Source organism: Pseudophryne corroboree, chromosome 2, assembly GCF_028390025.1.
Source record: "Pseudophryne corroboree isolate aPseCor3 chromosome 2, aPseCor3.hap2, whole genome shotgun sequence".
NCBI lineage: Eukaryota > Metazoa > Chordata > Amphibia > Anura > Myobatrachidae > Pseudophryne > Pseudophryne corroboree.
In genome coordinates, this window is record NC_086445.1 from 392843881 (window position 1) to 392866161 (window position 22281).

At 44.9% G+C, this 22281-nt stretch overlaps 1 protein-coding gene across 2 annotated transcripts in view; it reads left to right on the forward strand.

The window, feature by feature from the left end:
• Positions 1-22281, forward strand: part of ATP10A (ATPase phospholipid transporting 10A (putative)) — a 483218-nt gene that overhangs the window by 230234 nt on the left and 230703 nt on the right. For both annotated transcript variants that reach the window (XM_063953310.1, XM_063953309.1), the window contains exons 4-7: positions 4095-4201; positions 4603-4734; positions 13975-14105; positions 15722-15974. In XM_063953310.1, the coding sequence (XP_063809380.1) occupies positions 4095-4201; positions 4603-4734; positions 13975-14105; positions 15722-15974 (623 nt within the window). The remainder of the gene's footprint in view (positions 1-4094; positions 4202-4602; positions 4735-13974; positions 14106-15721; positions 15975-22281) is intronic.

The window sequence follows — 22281 nt, forward strand, 5'->3', positions numbered from 1 at the left end:
TTATATTTAAGCTATATTAAGCAAAGTATTGCTATGCAGTCAATAAGTTACTTCATGCTTCTGCCGTGTGATGAGTGTGGTTTGGCATTTTTGCCTCTTTGTACCATAAAACCATGTCCCACCACTAAATAGATAACACATTACTTAAGGTCAGATAAAGATTAAGCCATAGGAAAAAGAAGGATTTAGAAATTGACGTTAAGGGGTAGTTTACTAAAGCTTCTAAAAATAAAAGTGGAGCTGTTAGCACTGTTGAAATAGGAGTGCGCTACTAAGCAGACTCCAGTCTTTCTGTCCTCCAGGGAGGCTTTACGCCCTATCTCAAGATGACCATGAAGGGGTCATCTTTTCTTTTTACTGTGAAGGGACATGGCGGGAGATATAAGGCTTCTGTGAGATACATGTTAATTACCTGCTATATAAAGCTGTTCCAACAACCCTGCACCGCTACCTGTTTGCAGCATACACTCACTGGCTGGTGCGCTGTATGAAACCCTACTCCGTTCAAACTCCGCTCCATCACCAGTGTACATGTAACAGTTAATATGGCTTTACCGGCTGTTTATCAAAAAATCAACACTACTGGTTGAGTAACTGTTCAGTAACATAGTTTGAGTCATCCCGTGGTGTGTGCCTTTATAACTCTGCAGTATCAACACATGCACACAAATCCTTTCCAGTAACAAACAGATTCTAGGTATCATTTCTATATCGCATCCTAGGAAATATTAGCCAAAATCTGATTGGTTGGTATGGGCAATACCATAATTTTTGAGCTTTAGTAAATCTACCCCTAAGACTTGTTTAAACCTTAGATCTCAGCCTTTCTATTACGCATGGTAGCGGTACAGCTACATCCCTAAACCTCTGGGTTGAGCCAAGAGATCCACATTCTTGTGATTGTGCTCGATGCATCTTAGATTTTTACCCAAGAAATAAGACTAATCCTTTGGATAATTTGGCAGACAGTTGCAGAGATTTCCTGTTGTACAGTACGTAATGTGTTCTTCAAGGTACACATATGATTTCCATCAACTAGATGGCATCCTTCTCCACTGCGCTTTGAACTTTAGATAAACAGTTAGCAGGATTCTGGTACGGTCAGGCCTACCGCAGTAGGGAAAGATTCCTAATTAGCTGCCGCACCCAGTCCCAGAATAACAAAAAAAAAAAAATGTTTGTACACTGTCATATTATAGACTAACAGTCAGTGGGGTGGGAGCTGGTGCTTGAAACTTATTCTTATTGAATACTTCCTAAAACTATTTAATTTTAACAGTGCTATCAAAAAACATATACCTCTGGTAGTGCTAAACCCACCTAAATAAAGGATCCATGTAAACCGCTTGTAATGTGCATAAAATGAATGAGCCTGAACTTTGAATGGCTCTGTTAAATAGAGATTATAAAAAGGGTCAGAAAAACGAACTAAAACTAATTAGTAGCATCTGCATGGCAGTTCATCTGTATCCGTCCTCCAGTTGGAAGATTTAAGCTATGAATACATGCTGGGATTAATTATAACTCTATATAGACCTAAATTAACAATAATAGGAATGTATAATAAATTGCATGTATCCATTGTGAAGGCATCTAGTCAAAGGAGATGTTCTTTTTTAGTAGTGTTTAATAATCCCTACAAATCATACTAAAATATATGCTGATGAATAGCTTTATAGTTGCCTTCTCTGCAGATTAACTTTTGTATGGGCAAGACTGTTATATGTAGGAAAAATCAGATTTTTATTTTGTAAGTGCTTTATTTTTGGAGCAAGCAGCAGGTTTTCATGTTTGTAACCTATATAGATTATTTAAACTTCTCTTCACATATAGATTCACTGTGACCTACAGCTCAAGCAAACTTTTACATACCTCTGTGTATACAGTGCATCCAGAAAGTATTCACAGCGCTTGACTTTTTCCACATTTTGTTATGTTACAGCCTTATTCCAAACTGGAATAAATTCGTTTTTTTCCCTCAAACGTCTACACACAATATTCCCTAATGACAATGTGAAAAGATTTTTTGAGATTTTTTTACAAATTTATTAAAAAATAAAAAACTAAGAAATCACATGTACATAAGTATTCACAGCCTTTGCTCAATACTGTGTTGATGCATGTTTGTCAGCAATTAAAGCCTCAAGTCTTTTTGAATATGATGCTACAAGCTTGGCTCGCCTATCTTTGGGCAGTTTCGCCCATTCCTCTTTGCAACACCTCTCAAGCTCCATCAGGTTGGATGGGAAGCGTCCGTGCACAGCCATTTTCAGATCTCTCCAGAGATGTTCAATCGGATTCAAGTCTGGGTTCTAGCTGGGCCACTCAAGGACATTCACAGAGTTGTCCTGAAGCCACTCCTTTGATATCTTGGCTGTGTGCTGAGGGTCGTTGTCCTGCTAAAATTAACAGTCACCACAGCCTGATGTCAAGAACACTCTGGAGCAGGTTTTCATCCTGGATGTCTCTGTACATTGCTGCTTTTATCTTTCCCTCTATCCTGACTAGTCTTCCAGTTCCTGCTGCTGAAAAACATCCCCACAGCATGATGCTGCCACCACCATGCTTCACTGTAGGGATGGTAAAGGCCTGGTGATGAGCGGTGCCTGGTTTCCTCCAAACATGACTCCTCGCATTCACGCCAAAGAGTTCAATCTATGTCTCATCAGACCAGAGAATTTTGTTTCTCATGGTCAGAGAGACCTTCAGGTGCATTTTGGCAAACACCAGGCGTGTTGCCATGTGCTTTTTACTAAGGAGAGGCTTCCGTCTGGCCACTCTACCATACAGGCCTGATTGGTGGATTGCTGCAGAGATGGTTGTCCTTCTGGAAGGTTCTACTCTCACAGAGGAATGCTGTAGCTCTAACAGAGTAACCATCGGGTTCTTGGTCACCTCCCTGACTAGGGCCTTCTCCTACGATCGCTGAGTTTAGATGGCCAGCCAGCTCTATGAAGAGTCCTGGTAGTTCCGAACGTTTTCCATTTTCGGATGATGGGGGCCACTATTTTTCTGTATCGTTCCCCAGATTTTTGCCTTGAGACAATCTTGTCTCTGAGGTCTACAGACAATTCCTTTGAGTTCATGCTTGGTTTGTGCTCAGATATGCACTGTGAAGTGAGGGACCTTATATAGACAGGTGTGTGCCTATCCAAATCATGTCCAATCAACTGACTTTACCACAGGTGGACTCCAGTTAGGAAGTAGGAACAGGATGCACCTGAGCTCAATTTTGAGCTTCGTGGCAAAGGCTGTGAATACTTATGTACATGTGATTTCTTTTTTATTTTTACTAAATTTGCAAAAATCTCAAAACTTTTATCACATTGTCATTATGGGGTGTTGTATGTAGACTTTTGAGGGAAAAAAATAATTTATTCCATTTTGGAATAAGGCTGTAACATAACAAAATGTGGAAAAAGTGAAGCGCTGTGAATAGTTGCCGGATACGCTGTAAATGTGTACTTAGCTTAAATGTCCCCCGGAGTCTCATACAAGCACTTTAACTATAAAAATACTGCATGCATTCTTATTGTGATGGTTCACATTTATTTCTAAGTGTCAATGACAGTTTCACTTTTGCATACAGGATTTTACAGCTGTTGGAACCCTTTAATTATCACCCACAATCAGGCACAGCAATACAACTTGGTACTGCTGGCCTGGTTTTTGTATAAAATTTTCCACGGCGGGATTTTTGTCTTTTTGTTTTTTTAATTGACCTGTTAGCAATTACCCTATAAATACATTATCTTCATAATGTACATTTATTACATGGATTTGTCTGAACAAACCACAAGTTTATAGCGATCATTGTACATATTACGAAGCATCTGCCTCTGACCAAAACATGACCTTGTTATGCTGTTTTATGGTTTTATCCACATCTAATTCATTACAGCAATGTTCCTTTTACAGCTTACTATTTTCTAAGTGTGGGAAATGTACTATTGTTTACGCATGTGTTATTTAATATGGCTATTTAAAGTAATGTTTGTTTAATATGAAATTATCTTGTAAAGGCAAGGATTCTTTTTCTGTTTATTGGGGGTTTACCAGCTTTTTATTTAGCGTTCACTTACTTTATATTCCAGAATTCATAAAAATAGAAAGAAATCTGGTCTTTCCAAGGAGAACCTTCTGCTACGTGGATGTACTCTGAGAAATACAGAGGTTGTCTCTGGAATCGTTGTTTATGCAGGTATTATTGATTTTTCCCAACATTTCAACAGAATTGGAACAGACACATAAGAGCCAACCTCGCACTGTTTCAGATACATACTTATACAACATCTTGCTTTACACCATATACCACAATTACTTACTTTCATGACCATTTAAAGGCAGGGAAGATATTATTTTCCGTTTCTGAATCCGATATATATTTTTATGAACTCTCTGTACACCAGATTGAAAATAATACACAGATTGAATTAAATGGAGAACAAGAGGTCTTTCTCTCTGTCTGTCTGTCTGTCTGTCTGTCTGTATGTATGTATGTATATATAATATAAATTCTATGAGAGAGAGTTAGGATTGGCAGAACATGTAGGGTTCTAACTATTTAATTTTATTACTTATTAATGTCTTTCTCTTCTATAGGCCATGAGACGAAAGCTTTGTTAAACAACAGCGGACCTCGTTATAAACGTAGTAAGCTCGAGAGGCAAATGAATACAGATGTCTTTTGGTGTGTGCTGATACTCCTAATAATGTGCCTGTTTTCTTCAATTGGTAAGAATTCCTCTTCATACAGGACTCGAGTTTTCAATTGCTACAAAATTTCTCCACTTCACACACCGACATGCATCATTCTTCATACAGACTAATAGTGAGCACTTAATAGTCATGCTTATGAATACTTACAAGGCAGAGTAGTTGTGACATGCAAAGAAGGCCAACTAGAGACCGCAAAGGGCAGTGCAACTCAGAAGCTCAGCTAACACACTTTGGGCCTTATTCAGAGTTGGATGTAATCAAATTATTTCTCTAACGTCCTAAGTGGATGCTGGGGACTCCGTAAGGACCATGGGGAATAGCGGCTCCGCAGGAGACTGGGCACAAAAGAAAAGCTTTAGAACTACCTGGTGTGCACTGGCTCCTCCCCCTATGACCCTCCTCCAAGCCTCAGTTAAGATTTTGTGCCCGAACGAGAAGGGTGCACACTAGGTGGCTCTCCTGAGCTGCTTAGTGAAAAGTTTAGTTTTAGGTTTTTTATTTTCAGTGAGACCTGCTGGCAACAGGCTCACTGCATCGAGGGACTAAGGAGAGAAGAAGCGAACTCACCTGCGTGCAGAGTGGATTGGGCTTCTTAGGCTACTGGACATTAGCTTTAGAGGGACGATCACAGGCCCAGCCATGGATGGGTCCCAGAGCCGCGCCGCCGGCCCCCTTACAGAGCCAGAAGACAGAAGAGGTCCGGAAAATCGGCGGCAGAAGACGTCCTGTCTTCAACAAGGTAGCGCACAGCACTGCAGCTGTGCGCCATTGCTCTCAGCACACTTCACACTCCGGTCACTGAGGGTGCAGGGCGCTGGGGGGGGGGCGCCCTGAGACGCAATAAAAACACCTTGGATGGCAAAAAAAAAATGCATCACATATAGCTCCTGGGCTATATGGATGCATTTAACCCCTGCCAGAATACATAGAAAAATGGGAGATAGGCTCCGCCCCCTTATCGGCGGCCTTATCTCCTCAGCACACTGGCGCCATTTTCCCTCACAGCTCCGTTGGAGGGAAGCTCCCTGTCTCTCCCCTGCAGTCACTACACTACAGAAAGGGTTAAAAAAGAGAGGGGGGGCACTAATTATGCGCAGTATTAAATAAAACAGCAGCTATAAGGGGAAAAACACTTATATAAGGTTATCCCTGTATATATATATAGCGCTCTGGTGTGTGCTGGCAAACTCTCCCTCTGTCTCCCCAAAGGGCTAGTGGGGTCCTGTCCTCTATCAGAGCATTCCCTGTGTGTGTGCTGTATGTCGGTACGTTTGTGTCGACATGTATGAGGAGAAAAATGATGTGGAGACGGAGCAGATTGCCTGTAATAGTGATGTCACCCCCTAGGGGGTCGACACCTGAGTGGATGAACTGTTGGAAGGAATTACGTGACAGTGTCAGCTCTGTATAAAAGACAGTGGTTGACATGAGACAGCCGGCTACTCAGCTTGTGCCTGTCCAGACGTCTCATAGGCCGTCAGGGGCTCTAAAGCGCCCGTTACCTCAGATGGCAGATATAGACGCCGACACGGATACTGACTCCAGTGTCGACGGTGAAGAGACAAATGTGACTTCCAGTAGGGCCACACGTTACATGATTGAGGCAATGAAAAATATTTTACACATTTCTGATAATACGAGTACCACCAAAAACGGGTATTATGTTCGGTGAGGAAAAACTACCTGTAGTTTTCCTGAATCTGAGAAATTAAATGAGGTGTGTGATGATGCGTGGGTTTCCCCCGATAACAACTGATAATTTCTAAAATGTTATTGGCATTATATCCTTTCCCGCCAGAGGTTAGGGTGCGTTGGGAAACACCCCCTAGGGTGGATAAAGCGCTCACACGCTTGTAAGGGCTCTACCCTCTCCTGAGATGGCCGCCCTTAAGGATCCTGCTGATAGAAAGCAGGAGGGTATCCTAAAATGTATTTACACACATACTGGTGTTATACTGCGACCAGCAATCGCCTCAGCCTGGATGTGCAGTGCTGAGTTGGCGTGGTCGGATTCCCTGACTGAAAATATTGATACCCTAGATAGGGACAGTATATTATTGCCTATAGAGCATTTAAAAGATGCATTTCTATATATGCGTGATGCACAGCGGAATATTTGCCGACTGGCATCAAGTCTAAGTGCGTTGTCCATTTCTACCAGTAGAGGGTTATGGACACGACAGTGGTCAGGTGATGCGGATTTCAAACGGCATTTGGAAGTATTGCCTTATTAAGGGGAGGAGTTATTTGGGGTCGGTCTTTCAGACCTGGTGGCCACGGCAACAGCTGGGAAATCCACGTTTGTACCCCAGGTCGCCTCTCAACATGAGAAGACGCCGTATTATCAGGCGCAGTCTTTTCGTGGGCAAGCGGGCAAAAGGTTCCTCATTTCTGCCCCGTGACAGAGGGAGAGGAAAAAAGGCTGCAGAAATCAGCCAGTTCCCAGGAACAGAAACCCTCTCCCGCCTCTGCCAAGCCCTCAGTATGACGCTGGGGCTTTACAAGCAGAATCAGGCACGGTGGGGGGCCCGTCTCAATGAATTTCAGCGCGCAGTGGGCTCACTCGCAAGTAGACCCCTGGATCCTTCAGGTGATATCTCAGGGGTACAAATTGGAATTCGAGACGTTTCCCCCTCGCCGTTTCCTAAAGTCGGCTTTACCGATGTCTCCTTCTGACAGGGAGACAGTTTTGGAAGCCATTCACAAGCTGTATTCCCAGCAGGTGATAATCAAGGTACCCCTCCTGCAACAGGGAACGGGGTATTATTCCACACTGTTGTGGTACCGAAGCCGGACGGCTCGGTGAGACCGATTCTAAATCTAAAATCTTTGAACACTTACATACAGAGGTTCAAATTCAAGATTGAGTCACTCAGAGCAGTGATTGCGAACCTGGAAGAAGGGGACTACATGATGTCTCGGGACATCAAGGATGCTTACCTTCATGTCCAAATTTACCCTTCTCACCAAGGGTACCTCAGGTTTATGGTACAGAACTGTCACTATCAGTTCAGACGCTGCCGTATGGATGGTCCACGGCACCCCGGGTCTTTACCAAGGTAATGGCCGAAATGATGATATTCCTTCGAAGGAAGGGAATTTTAGTTATCCCTTACTTGGACGATTCCCCGATAAGGGTAAGATCCAGGGAACAGTTGGAGGTCGGTGTAGCACTATCTCAGGTAGTGTTGCGGCAGCACGATTGGATTCTCAATATTCCAAAATCGCAGCTGGTTCCGACGACTCGTCTTCTGTTCCTAGGGATGATCCTGGACACAGTCCAGAAAAAGGTGTTTCTCCCGGAGAAAGCCAGGGAGTTATCCGAGCTAGTCAGGAACCTCCTAAAACCGAGCCAAGTCTCAGTGCATCAATGCACAAGGGTTCTGGGTAAAATGGTGGCTTCCTACGAAGCAATCCCATTCGGCAGATTCCACGCAAGAACTTTCCAGTGGGACCTGCTGGACAAATGGTCCGGGTCGCATCTTCAGATGCATCAGCGGATAACCCTGTCACCAAGAACAAGGGTGTCCCTCCTGTGGTGGTTGCAGAGTGCTCATCTTCTAGAGGGCCGCAGATTCGGCATTCAGGACTGGGTCCTGGTGACCACGGATGCCAGCCTGCGAGGCTGGGGAGCAGTCACACAGGGAAGGAATTTCCAGGGCTTATGGTCAAGCCTGGAGACATCACTTCACATAAATATCCTGAAGCTAAGGGCCATTTACAATGCTCTAAGCTTAGCAAGACCTCTGCTTCAAGGTCAGCCGGTGTTGATCCAGTCGGACAACATCACGGCAGTCACCCACGTAAACAGACAGGGTGGCACAAGAAGCAGGAGGGCAATGCAGAAGCTGCAAGGATTCTTCGCTGGGCGGAAAATCATGTGATAGCACTGTCAGCAATTCCGGGAGTGGACAACTGGGAAGCAGACTTCCTCAGCAGACACGACCTCCACCCGGGAGAGTGGGGACTTCACCCAGAAGTCTTCCACATGATTATAAACCGTTGGGAAAAACTCGACAGGTATTGCGCCAGGTCAAGGGACCCTCAGGCAATAGCTGTAGACGCTCTGGTAACACCGTGGGTGTACCAGTCAGTGTATGTGTTCCCTCATCTGCCTCTCATACCCAAGGTACTGAGATTGATAAGATGGAGAGGAGTAAGCACTATATTCGTGGCTCCGGATTGGCCAAGAAGGACTTGGTAACCGGAACTTCAAGAGATGCTCACGGAGGATCCGTGGCCTCTACCTCTAAGAAGGGACCTGCTCCAGTAAGGACCCTGTCTGTTCCAAGACTTACCGCGACTGCGTTTGACGGCATGGCGGTTGAACGCCGGATCCTGAAGGAAAAAAGGCATTCCGGATGAAGTCATCCCTATCCTGATCAAAGCCAGGAAGGATGTAACCGCAAAACATTATCACCGCATTTGGCGAAAATATGTTGCGTGGTGCGAGGCCAGTAAGGCCCGACGGAGGAAATTCAACTGGGTCGATTCCTACATTTCCTGCAAACAGGAGTGTCTATGGGCCTGAAATTGGGGTCCATTAAGGTTCAAATTTCGGCCCTGTCAATTTTCTTCCAAAAAGAACTAGCTTCAGTCCCTGAAGTTCAGACGTTGTAAAAGGGGTACTGCATATACAGCCTCCTTTTGTGCCTCCAGTGGCACCTTGGGATCTCAATGTAGTTTTTGGGTTCCAAAAAAGTCACATTGGTTTGAACCACTTAAATCTGTGGAGTTAAAATATCTCACATGGAAAGTGGTCATGCTGTTGGCCCTGGCCTGGGCCAGGCGCGTGTCAGAATTGGCGGCTTTATCCTGTAAAAGCCCTTATCTGATTTTCCATTCGTACAGGGCGGAATTGAGGACTCGTCCTCAGTTTCTCCCTTAGGTGGTTTCAGCGTTTCACCTGAACCAACCTATTGTGGTGCCTGCGGCTACTAGGGACTTGGAGGACTCCAAGTTGCTAGACGTTGTCAGGGCCCTGAAAATATATATTTCCAGGACGGCTGGAGTCAGAAAATCTGACTCGCTGTTTATCCTGTATGCACCCAACAAGCTGGGTGCTCCTGCTTCTAAGCAGACTATTGCTCGTTGGATTTGTAGTACAATTCAGCTTGCACATTCTGTGGCAGGCCTGCCACAGCCAAAAATCTGTAATGGCCCACTCCACAAGGAAGATGGGCTCATCTTGGGCGGCTGCCCGAGGGGTCTCGGCTTTACAACTTTGCCGAGCAGCTACTTGGTCAGGAGCAAATACGTTTGTAAAATTCTACAAAATTGATACCCTGGCTGAGGAGGACCTGGAGTTCTCTCATTTGGTGCTGCAGAGTCATCCGCACTCTCCCGCCCGTTTGGGAGCTTTGGTATAATCCCCATGGTCCTTACGGAGTCCCCAGCATCCACTTAGGACGTTAGAGAAAATAAGAATTTACTTACCGATAATTCTATTTCTCGTAGTCCGTAGTGGATGCTGGGCGCCCATCCCAAGTGCGGATTATCTGCAATACTGGTACATAGTTATTGTTACCAAAAAATCGGGTTATTGCTGTAGTGAGCCATCTTTTCTAGAGGCTCCTCTGTTATCATGCTGTTAACTGGGTTTAGATCACGAGTTGTACGGTGTGATTGGTGTGGCTGGTATGAGTCTTACCCGGGATTCAAAATCCTTCCTTATTGTGTACGCTCGTCCGGGCACAGTATCCTAACTGAGGCTTGGAGGAGGGTCATAGGGGAGGAGCCAGTGCACACCAGGTAGTTCTAAAGCTTTTCTTTTGTGCCCAGTCTCCTGCGGAGCCGCTATTCCCCGTGGTCCTTACGGAGTCCCCAGCATCCACTACGGACTACGAGAAATAGAATTATCGGTAAGTAAATTCTTATTTTTTTGACCTGTTCAAAGTTGGCCCCATATGCAACTCGGCAACTACAGCTGCCTCCACTTCATGTACCTGTGTCAGATGTGCATGGAATACGACTGAAGGTTTATCTTCAGTGTTACATAAAATGCTTAAAAATCGCAGAATACAATGCATACACATTACATTACATGCCAGTATAGTGCAGATATTAAGCATTCAAACACCTTGGAGCATCTGAAATGCTAGACAAGATGCAAATATAATAACTTTAAAAAAAATAATAATATTGGCACTCAAATTTATTGGGAATCTTCCCCTTTCCAACAAAGTGTGAATCATATTTTAGTTATGTAATAGGGATGTGGTTAAGATACAGGATGTTGGAAATCCTGACAGGATCGATAGACAGACCTCAAAATTCCGACCGTAAGTATAGCAGCCAGGTTAGGGCGGTCGGTGGAGAGTTTAAGTTTAGTCGCCACAGGGGAGGTGAAGTTAGGATTAGGCTGCGCATGGGTTTAGGGTTAGGCACTAAGGGGGGAGGGTTAGGCTGAAGGTGGGGTTAGGTTTAGGCACCACAGGGAGGGAGGGTAGGGTTAGGCTGCTGGAGGGGAGGAGTAGGGAAGAGGGGATAGCATACTTAACTTGCCCTTGTCAGTATTTTAAACATCAGGATGCCAGCGTCCATATTGTGATGGCCGGCATCCCGTCTACCGGTCACACATACGTAATCTATGTAATAAAAGTATGTATTGTCGGATGATTTGATCTTGTTTAAACAGATTTGCTTCTGTTTTAATACATTTGCATTACTTAGTGTATGTTTATCACTTTCATCCAAACCGACGTAGGGGTATATTCAATTGCTGTGGGGTCCTTTCTGACGGAAAGGACCCAACAGCCCTCTATTCAATGACCGGTTTGGCCCGTTCCCGACCGTGTCAATCCGACTCTTTTAAAAGTCGGATTGACGTTGTCGGGAACGGGGCTAAAACCTGTAGGGTTTGGTGGCGCTTCCGACAATACACGCAGCTCGGCGGCTGAAGCCGCCAATCCGCGTGTATTCCGACAGCTTCCTAACAAGTCAGGAAAAACCGCCCCCTATTGAATAGGTCGGAACCCCTTCCGACCTAACTCTGTCGGAAGCTGACGTCTTTCTGACACTTATTGAATATACCCCTTAGTCCGGCATCTTTTTTTGATCAGTTCAGAGTTTGCACCAGGGTTTCTTTACCCACAAATCGGGTCCCTCTAGGCAGATTCAGTTATGGCTTCTCTGAGGCCATTTTGGACATAATCTGCATCAACAAACCTATACATTGTCCCGGTCATATCTACACATTCACTCCATTGCCCATGCCAGTCCCCTAGTCATACATGGTCACATATCCAAGTTGTATGTCGGAAAAGATGCTTGATTTGATGTACATGTTAGTGTGGCTGAAATGGGCCCACTCCCTTAATTAGAATGGATGTCTAAATACTTTTTATGATGTAGTACAACTCTAATTGTGGACCAGTTCAGAGACATCGACTGCTATACTGTTTGTCATAATTTGTACAAATATGGTATAGTCTGTGAACCATATTTGTTTAATGTTTCATAAATATCTATTGTCTGATGTTTTCCCAGAACCGGTCAGTCATGTCTGTACATGTGCTTGGCAGATTAAATAATCAGGCCCGCTTCATTTCTCTCAGGAAGCTCACATTGTATCCTGTTCTGACACGTTCCACTTGTCAAATATCATACTGTATGTTGGTTGCTATTTATACTACCTACCTTTCATTAATCTATTTGTGGAGAAAGACGAGACACCATCTTGGTCAGTGAGAATTTATCTAAATGGCACTTTAACATACAGTGAATATTTTTCATGTAGTGTTTTTTATTATATGCAATTAGCATATAATAAATGGATAGCACTGTTACACATACTTGACTAAGGATTCTGTGCCCTTCAATTCAAATGTATTTTGGGAAAGATGAATATGTCCACTTTTACAAAATACCATTTACTTGACTGTATTGTAATTTTTTGGATAACCTCTTCTCTTTTCATAGTGCTAGAAAAGTGCTTGCCCTATCAGCATCTAGGTGCTTTGACATGAGCCTGTAGGGTGATGGAATTACTTACATGCAGGTCATGTTTGTTGTTACAGTTGACCACCCCCTCATTTATTTCCTTCACTCTCTTAGGCTCCATGACACGGTCCCCTCTTTGGCTTTCCTCATATCTTTATTTATATTTTTAAGTCTAATTCCGCATCATTTCCTATTCCTGTTGGGGGGTACCCATAAGTCTCTGTCCTTGGTTCCCTTTTCTCTCTTTAGACACACTCCCTGTCATTATTTCCTTAATTCTAAAATGCCACCTAAAATCTACCTATCCTTCACATCTTTCATATCCAACTGTCCCAACTCTTAGTCTCGGCAAGACTGATCTTATTGTCAGCCCCCCGGGACCCAATTCAATACCACTCCCCTGCACTGTGAGACTGTCTACCAGCCTTCTCTGCTTCAAGCACTCCCTTAAAATACACCTGTTCAAATCTTATCCGCTCTCTTCATGCTTTGCTCTCTTCTCTCTGCTGTCCCTCCTCTTAATTCCCAATTATACACTGTCTACCGTAGTCTGTAAACTGTATTTTTGGGTTCTACGTGCACTATTTATGTACCACAGTGCACTCCCACTTATGGTCGTTGTCAATGAAATTTTGTATGCCCACCTCACGGCTCTTGGTCAATGAGTGAGACTGATTTTTTTTATTGTCACTCACAATTTAGTATATTTTTCACTCTACTCTATCCACATATACACTTTTTTTGTACCAATTACTGTATAATGAAGGGATTGTTTTTTTCAATTTCAATTAGCCACCGGGCTTACCGTGCACCAAAAGCAACAGGTTTAACACCTAAAGCTGTTCCGTTATTAGCCAGTTTCCTAGCATGGTAAGCCCTTGGCTAACGCATGTTAACACATAGATTCCAGGTTGCCTGAAATCTATGGGTAACCCCGTGCGCTAAGCTCCTGAAGCTGCAAGGGAAAATCTGTGCTTAATGCACCCTATGTGGCTTACCAAATGCAGATTTTTCCTTGCAGCTCCTGAGGCTGCGAGGAAGTATACATATTAAATGCACCTTTTGGGGTTACTGCACAGGCTAGCGGCACTAACTCAATAGCCCCAGGCAAAGCTTTAGCTGCATGTTAAACCCCGCAAATCGTTGAATCTGCCCTTGCGTGCTTATTTTAGTTGGCAGAATAACTGGAAAATTCTTAAATTGGATTTAGATTCTATATGACCTTATTTTCAAATCACATTTGAATGATAACATCACTTTCTTCCAGTCACTTATTTACTGATGTAATGTTAACAAGATTATACTTTTACTCAGGTCATGCGCTCTGGGTATGGCAATATGGAGAAAGAAGACCAGTGTTTGATGTCCTGGGAACTGATGGAAATTATGTGAAGCCCATTCTTTCTGCAGTTTATCTATTTTTCACAATGATTATTGTTTTACAGGTAACTTTTTTTAAATAATTCCAGTTAATTTGTTTCCCAAACTGCAGAATGCCATCTTATACTGTAGTTCTGGTTACAGATTTACTATGTTATTGCTACTAAATCAGCCTAAACACTGTCGTAGGGTGGTGTCCTATTAACCCCAATGCTGTTTTGGCCAATCAAAATGGCTGGATATCGTTATGTATGACCAATGGTCAATATCGCGGTATCCAATTAAAGGCCGTTTTTCTGATCGTCCGAAATTGGACCAGCGTTCACATAAAAAAAAAAGTTAAGTCTCCGATCCCATGTGTTTTTGCAGCTCCGGTGGCCCCCTTATTGCATATTATGGGCCTAATTCAAGGTTGATTGCAAAAGCAAAATCTTCCTCTAATGGGCAAAACGATGTGAACTACAGGGGTGGTAGATATAACATGTGCAGAGAGAGTTAGATTTTGATGGGTTATTTTGTTTCTGTGCAGGGTACATACTGGCTGCTTTATTTTTACACTGCCGTTTAGATTTCAGTTTGAACACACCACACCCAAATCTAACTCTCTCTGCACGTTATATCTGCCCCACCTGCCCTGGACATGGTTTTGCCCATTAGAGGAAGATTCTGCTTTTGCGATCAACCTTGAATTAAGTCCTATGCCTCGGCTGCCTGAGGCACTGAAGCATTATCCCTGATTAGTGCCGGCATGGGAGAAAACGATGCCTGCATCGGAGCTAACAGGATAGGCCCCGGCGATCCTATTAGCGGTTGGAATGTACCGCTGCTAATAGGATACAGCCCTTAGCGCATATTTCAATTAGCTGCGGTAATTTACTGGAGGCCCAATTCTGCGTTTTTTTGATGATTGTGTAAAAAAAAAAAAACCTGCAAAATTCAACACATTAAAGGAGGTGAAAGCAGAAGACTGTCCAAATGATGGGCAGTGGGATAAAAAAATGTTGGCCCTTGTAGAAAAGGTTTTTGTAGAGCATCTACAGACATGCCAGAAGTGTATTATCACCACCCAAGAAACTTTTTACTGGAGTAACCCAATAATCCTCCACCACTCTCTGTCCTGTCTAACCGATAAATGACTTTAGGGCCGGGACTCGTATTCATATGAGTGGATGAGCTGCAGTGATCTCGCACACAACACTTCACTGCTTCTTTCCCCTCCTCGCACAACTGCATTCACAGCTGTACGATACATTCCGATCACAGAATGGCTATATATGTTCTGCACATGCCTGTTGCTGTCATTCCTGGAGGGCAGTCAGGAAAAAGTGCCACATGATCCTCTTACAAAATACAAAATTAATGTTTCATTTGGTCAACAGTTATTGCATGTTCCCAGCCTGCAGCAGTCTGCTACTGCCACATGTTGACATTTCATTTTACTACTTGGGGGTAGATTTACTACAGCTGCTAAAACAGGAAGGGGTGGTGTTGCCCATAGCAAACAAACAGATTCGGTCTATCATTTTCTATACTGCAATAGAGGAGTAATAGGTAGAATCTGATTGGGTGCCATGTGCAACACCACCACTGTTTTTTAAGTTTTACTATATCTACCCCAATGCCTTGATCAATTTATCATACCTTATTTATTCTTTTAGTTTTTTTTTTTCTTACATGACAGGTACTCATTCCAGTGTCCCTCTATGTTTCCATTGAAATTGTTAAAATCTGCCAAGTATACTTCATTCACCAAGACAAGGACCTGTATGATGAAGAAACAGACTCGCGCCTACAGTGCCGTGCTCTGAACATTACTGAAGACTTGGGGCAGATACAGTATATATTCTCCGACAAAACTGGAACTCTAACAGAGAATAAAATGGTATTCCGAAGGTGCACAGTCTCTGGAATAGAATATTCCCATGATGCAAATGGTGAGCTATTTTAGGCTATGCGTTTGGTTATACATATATAATCATGTCTTGAGCAAACATGGGACCCTGACAGGAAAATACTGTATGGTTTCCAAGGGCTCATATAGTATGTCTAATTTATAACATATACTATTAAAATTGAAGGATGAATAAATGAATATGGTGATTCAAAATGGAAAAACATCTTGTAAAGGCTGACTCACCATGGCTGGGCTTGACATATTTCCATTATAGTACTTACTGAATAAAACACTTGCACACAGGAGGCATGGAGGAGGGGGTTAGAAGACACTGGTTGGTCTATACTCTTATGTGTCTAGAAAATGTTAAAATATTGACCCACTTTGTAGTTTCTTACAGAATGACTGAACTTAAAATTAAAACATTATGGGGTATATTCAATTGAAGTCGAAAGCTGCCGTCTGTCGAAAAGACGGCAGTTTTTCGACTTTTATAGGTCTGAAGGGGTTCCGACCTATTCAATATATTCGACAAGTCGAGGAATTCGACTTGTCAAAAAGCACGTGGATCGGCGGAATAGCTGCTGATCCACGTGCTTGTGTAGAAAATGGGGCCAAAACTGACAGGTTTTGGCCCCCTTTTCGACCATCTCAATTCGACTTTAAAAAAAGTCGAAGTGAGATGCGGGAGCAGTGACTGGGAGAGCCGCGGGTAGCCAGACTGGGAGAGCAGGAGGATGTCAAAGCTGCCGCTCACAGCAGCGTCCACCCGACTCCAGCAAGCGAGACCTTGCTTGCTGGAGCCAGGTGTATGCTGCCGTGAGCTGCGGCTGTGATGCGGGGCTGTGGGGAGGAGGGATGGGGAGAGGCAGAGAGATGAGGGGGGGGGGGGGGGGGGGAGGAGAGCCGCTGGCAGACGGGGGAGATCAGCGCTACAACAGCGGCTATATAGCTGCTGCTGTAGCGCTGCTCTCCCCCGTCTGCCTGCAGCTCTCCCCGTCTAAGCTCCTGCATCTCAATTCGACTTTTTTTAAAGTCAAATTGATAATACATTGAATAGCCCAGGTCGGATCCATTTCAACAAATGAATGTCGGAATGGATCCGACTTCAATTGAATATACCCCTATATATAGGCCAATGAAACGGGAACCTTATTCAGTACACCGTTGCATGTAGCCATTATTGTTAGTTATAGAAATCATAGTGTATATGTATATAGTATGTACAGTGGGGTGTGAAAGTTTGGGCACCCCAGGCAAAAATTCATTTTAATGTGCAAAAAGAAGCCAAGGAAAGATGGAAAAATCTCCAAAAGGCATCAAATTACAGATTAGACATTCTTATAACATGTCAAAAAAAGTTTGATTTTATTTCCATCATTTACACTTTCAAAAGAACAGAAAACAAAAAATGGCGACTGCAAAAGTTTGGGCACCCTGCAGAGTTAATACCTTGTACTGCCCCCTTTGGCAAGTATCACAGCTTGTAAACGCTTTTTGTAGCCAGCCAAGAGTCTTTCAATTCTTGTTTGAGGTATCTTCGCCCATTCTTCCTTACAAAAGTCTTCCAGTTCTTTGAGATTCCTGGGCTGTCTGTGACGCACTGCTCTTTTAAGGTCTATCCATAGATTTTCAATTATGTTGAGGTCAGGAGATTGTGAAGGCCATGGCAAAGTCTTCAGTTTACGCCTCTTGATGTAATCCACCGTGGATTTTGAGGTGTGTTTAGGATAATTATCCATTTGTAGAAGCCAGCCTCTCTTTAACTTCAGCTTTTTCACAGATGGCATCAAGTTAGCGTCCAAAATTTGCTGGAATCTTATTGAATCCATTTTTCCTTCTACTCGTGAAATGTTCCCTGTGCCACTGGCTGCAATACAACCCCAAAGCATGATTTATCCACCCCCATGCTTAACGGGTGGTATCCATGTGACCGCCGGTCAGCTGACCGACAGTCACATGACCTCCTCCACCAGCCCGACGGGTTACTATCCCGATGGGTTACTATCCCGATGGTCGGCATGCCGACCAACAGGGACTATTTCCACTCGTGGGTGTCCACGACACCCATAGAGTGAGAATAGAACCCATGGCGACCGCAGGTCGCCACCGAGCCCGCAGCGTGGCGGGCGCAGCGAGCCCGCAAGGGGCTTGCTGCACTCGCCCCTCCCCGCTGGGATCCCGGCGTCGGTATGCTGCCGGGATCCCGGCGTCGGTAAGCTGACGGGCGGTCTCCTGACCGCCGGTTAGCAGTACTACACCCTGCTTAACAGTTGGACAGAGGTTCTTTTCATTAAATTCTGTGCCCTTCCTTCTCCAAACGTACCTTTGCTCATTCCGGCCAAAAAATTCTATTTCTCTAACGTCCTAAGTGGATGCTGGGGACTCCGTCAGGACCATGGGGTTTAGCGGCTCCGCAGGAGACAGGGCACAATAATAAAAGCTTTAGGATCAGGTGGTGTGCACTGGCTCCTCCCCCTATGACCCTCCTCCAAGCCTCAGTTAGATTTTTGTGCCCGGCCGAGAAGGGTGCAATCTAGGTGGCTCTCCTGAGCTGCTTAGAATAAAAGTTTAAGTTAGGTTTTTTATTTTCAGTGAGTCCTGCTGGCAACAGGCTCACTGCTACGAGGGACTTAGGGGAGAGAAGTAAACTCACCTGCGTGCAGGATGGATTTGCTTCTTAGGCTACTGGACACCATTAGCTCCAGAGGGAGTCGGAACACAGGTCTCACCCTGGGGTTCGTCCCGGAGCCGTGCCGCCGACCCCCCTTGCAGATGCCGAAGTTGAAGAGGTCCAGAGGTCCAGAAACAGGCGGCAGAAGACTTTCAGTCTTCATAAGGTAGCGCACAGCACTGCAGCTGTGCGCCATTGTTGTCAGCACACTTCATACCAGCGGTCACTGAGGGTGCAGGGCGCTGGGGGGGGCGCCCTGGGCAGCAATGTATTATACCTTTTTTATGGCTAAAATACATCACATATAGCCCTTGAGGCTATATGGATGTATTTAACCCCTGCCAGATCTCACAAACTCCGGGAGAAGAGCCCGCCGTTTTAGGGGGCGGGGCCTATTCTCCTCAGCACATGGCGCCATTTTCCTGCTCAGCTCTGCTGTGAGGAAGGCTCCCAGGCTCTCCCCTGCACTGCACTACAGAAACAGGGTTAAAACAGAGAGGGGGGGCACTTATTTGGCGATATGATTACATATGTGAAAATGCTATAAGGGAAAACACTTGTATAAGGGGTTGTCCCTGTATAATTATAGCGTTTTGGTGTGTGCTGGCAAACTCTCCCTCTGTCTCCCCAAATGGCTAGTGGGGTCCTGTCCTCTATCAGAGCATTCCCTGTGTGTGTGCTGTATGTCGGTACGTGTGTGTCGACATGTAGGAGGACGATGTTGGTGAGGAGGCGGAGCAAATTGCCTGTATTGTGATGTCACTCTCTAGGGAGTCGACACCGGAATGGATGGCTTATTTAGGAATTACGTGATAATGTCAACACGATGCAAGGTCGGTTGACGACATGAGACGGCCGGCAAACAAATTAGTACCTGTCCAGGCGTCTCAGACACCGTCAGGGGCTTGTAAAAACGCCCATTTACCTCAGTTGGTCGACACAGACACGGACACTGACTTCAGTGTCGACGGTGAAGAAACAAACGTATTTTCCTTTAGGGCCACACGTTACATGTTAAGGGCAATGAAGGAGGTGTTACATATTTCTGATACTACAAGTACCACAAATAAGGGTATTATGTAGGGTGGGAATAATCTACTTGTAGTTTTTCCTGAATCAGATAAATTAAAGTGTGTGATGATACGTGGGTTTCCTTCGATAAGAAAATTATTGGAGGTATACCCTTTCCCGCCAGAAGTGAGGGCGAGTTGGGAAACACACCTTAGGGTGGATAAGGCGCTCACACGCTTATAAAAACAAGTGGCGTTACCGTCTCCAGATACGGCCGCCCTCAAAGAGCCAGCTGATAGGAAGCTGAAAAATATCCTAAAAAGTATATACACACATACTGGTGTTATACTACGACCAGCAATCGCCTCAGCCTGGATGTGCAGCGCTGGGGGGGCTTGGTCGGATTTCCTGACTGAAAATATTGATACCCTTGACAGGAACAATATTTTATTGACTATAGAGCATTTTAAGGATGCATTTCTATATATGCGAGATGCGCAGAGGGATATTTGCATTCTGGCATCAAGAGTAGATGTGATGTCCATATCTGCCAGACGATGTTTATAGACATGACAGTGGTCAGGTGATGCAGATTCCAGACGGCACATGGAAGTATTGCCGTATAAAGGGGCGGTCCATCGGACCTGGTGGCCATGGCAACAGCTGGAAAATCCACTTTTGTTACCCCAAGTCACATCTCGGCAGAAAAGGACACAGTCTTTTCAGTCTCAGTCCTTTCGTACCCATAAAGGCAGGCGGGCAAAAGGCCAGTCATATCTGCCCAGGGTTAGAGGAAAGGGAAGAAGACTGCAGCAGACAGCCCATTCCCAGGAACAGAAGTCCTCCACAGCTTCTGCCAAGTCCGCAGCATGACGCTGGGGCCATACAAGCGGACTCAGGTGCGGTGGGGGGTCATCTCAAGAGTTTCAGCACGCAGTGGGCTCACTCGCAAGTGGACTCCTAGATCCTACACGTAGTATCCCAGGTGTACATTGGAAACTCGAGACGTCTTCCCCTCACAAGTTCCTGAAGTCTGCTTTACCAACGTCTCCCTCCGACAGGGAGGCAGTATTGGGAAAAAATTCACAGGCTGTATTCCCAGCAGGTGATAATCAAAGTACCCCTCCTACAACAAGGGAAGGGGTATTATTCCACACTATATTGTGGTACTGAAGCCAAACGGCTCGGTGAGATCTAAAAGATTTGAACAATTACATACAAGGGTTCAAATCAAGATGGAGTCACTCAGAGCAGTGATAGCGAACCAGGACGATATGGTGTCACTGGATATCAGGGACGCTTACCTACATGTCCAAATTTTGCCCTTCTCACCAAGGGTATCTCAGGTTCGTGGTACAGAACTGTCACTATCAGTTCAGACGCTGCCGTTTGGATTGTCCACGGCACCCCGGGTCTTTACCATGGTAATGGCCGAAATTATGATTCTTCCTAAAAGAAATATGGACGCTTTCCTGATAAGGGCAAGGTCCAGAGAACAGTTGGCGGTCGGAGTAGCACTATCTCAAGTAGTTCTACGACAGCACGAGTGGATTCTAAATATTCCAAAATCGCAGCTTTTTCCGACAACACGTCTAATGTTCCTAGGAATGATTCTGGACACAGTCCAAAAAAGGATGTTTTCTCCCGGAGAAGAAGGCCAGGGAGTTATCCGAGCTAGTCAGGAACCTCCTAAAACCAGGAAAAGTATCAGTGCATCATTGCACAAGGGTCCTGTGAAAAATGGTGGTTTCTTACAAAGCGATCCCATTCGGTAGATTTCACGCAAGAACCTTTCAGTGGAATCTGCTGGGAAAATGGTCCGGATCGCATCTTCAGATGCATCAGCGGATAACCCTGTCTCCAAGGACAAGGGTGTTTTTCTTCTGCGGTGGCTGCAGAGTGCTCATCTATGAAAGGACCGCAGATTCGACATTCAGGACTGGGTCCTGGTGACCACGGATGCCAGCCTGAGTGGCTGGGGAGCAGTCACACAAGGAAAAAATTTCCAGGGAGTGTGATCAAGTCTGGAGACTTCTCTCCACATAAATATACTGGAGCTAAGGGCAATTTACAAGGCTCTAAGCTTAGCAAGTCCTCTGCTTCAAGGTCAGCCGGTATTGATCCAGTGAGACAACATCACGGCAGTCGCCCACGTAAACAGACAGGGCGGCACATGAAGCAGGAGGGAAATGGCAGAAACTGCAAGGATTCTTCGCTGGGCGAAAAATCATGTGATAACACTCTCAGCAGTGTTAATTCCGGGAGTGGAAAACTGGGAAGCAGACTTTCTCAGCAGGCATAACCTCCACCCGGGAGAGTGGGGACTTCAGCGGGAAGTCTTCCACATGATTGTAAACCGTTGGGAAAAACCAAAGGTGGACATGATGGCGTCCCGCCTGAACAAATATTGCGCCAGGTCAAGGGACCCTCAGGCAATAGCGGTGGACGCTCTGGTAACACTGTGGGTGTACCAGTCAGGGTATGTGTTCCCTCCTATGCATCTCATACCAAAAGTACTGAGAATCATAAGAAGGAGATGAGTAAGAACGATACTCGTGGTTCCGGATGGGTCAAGAAGGACTTGGTACCCGGAACTTCAAGAGATGCTCACGGAAGAACCGTGGCTTCTACCTTTAAGAAAGGACCTGCTCCAGCAGGGGCC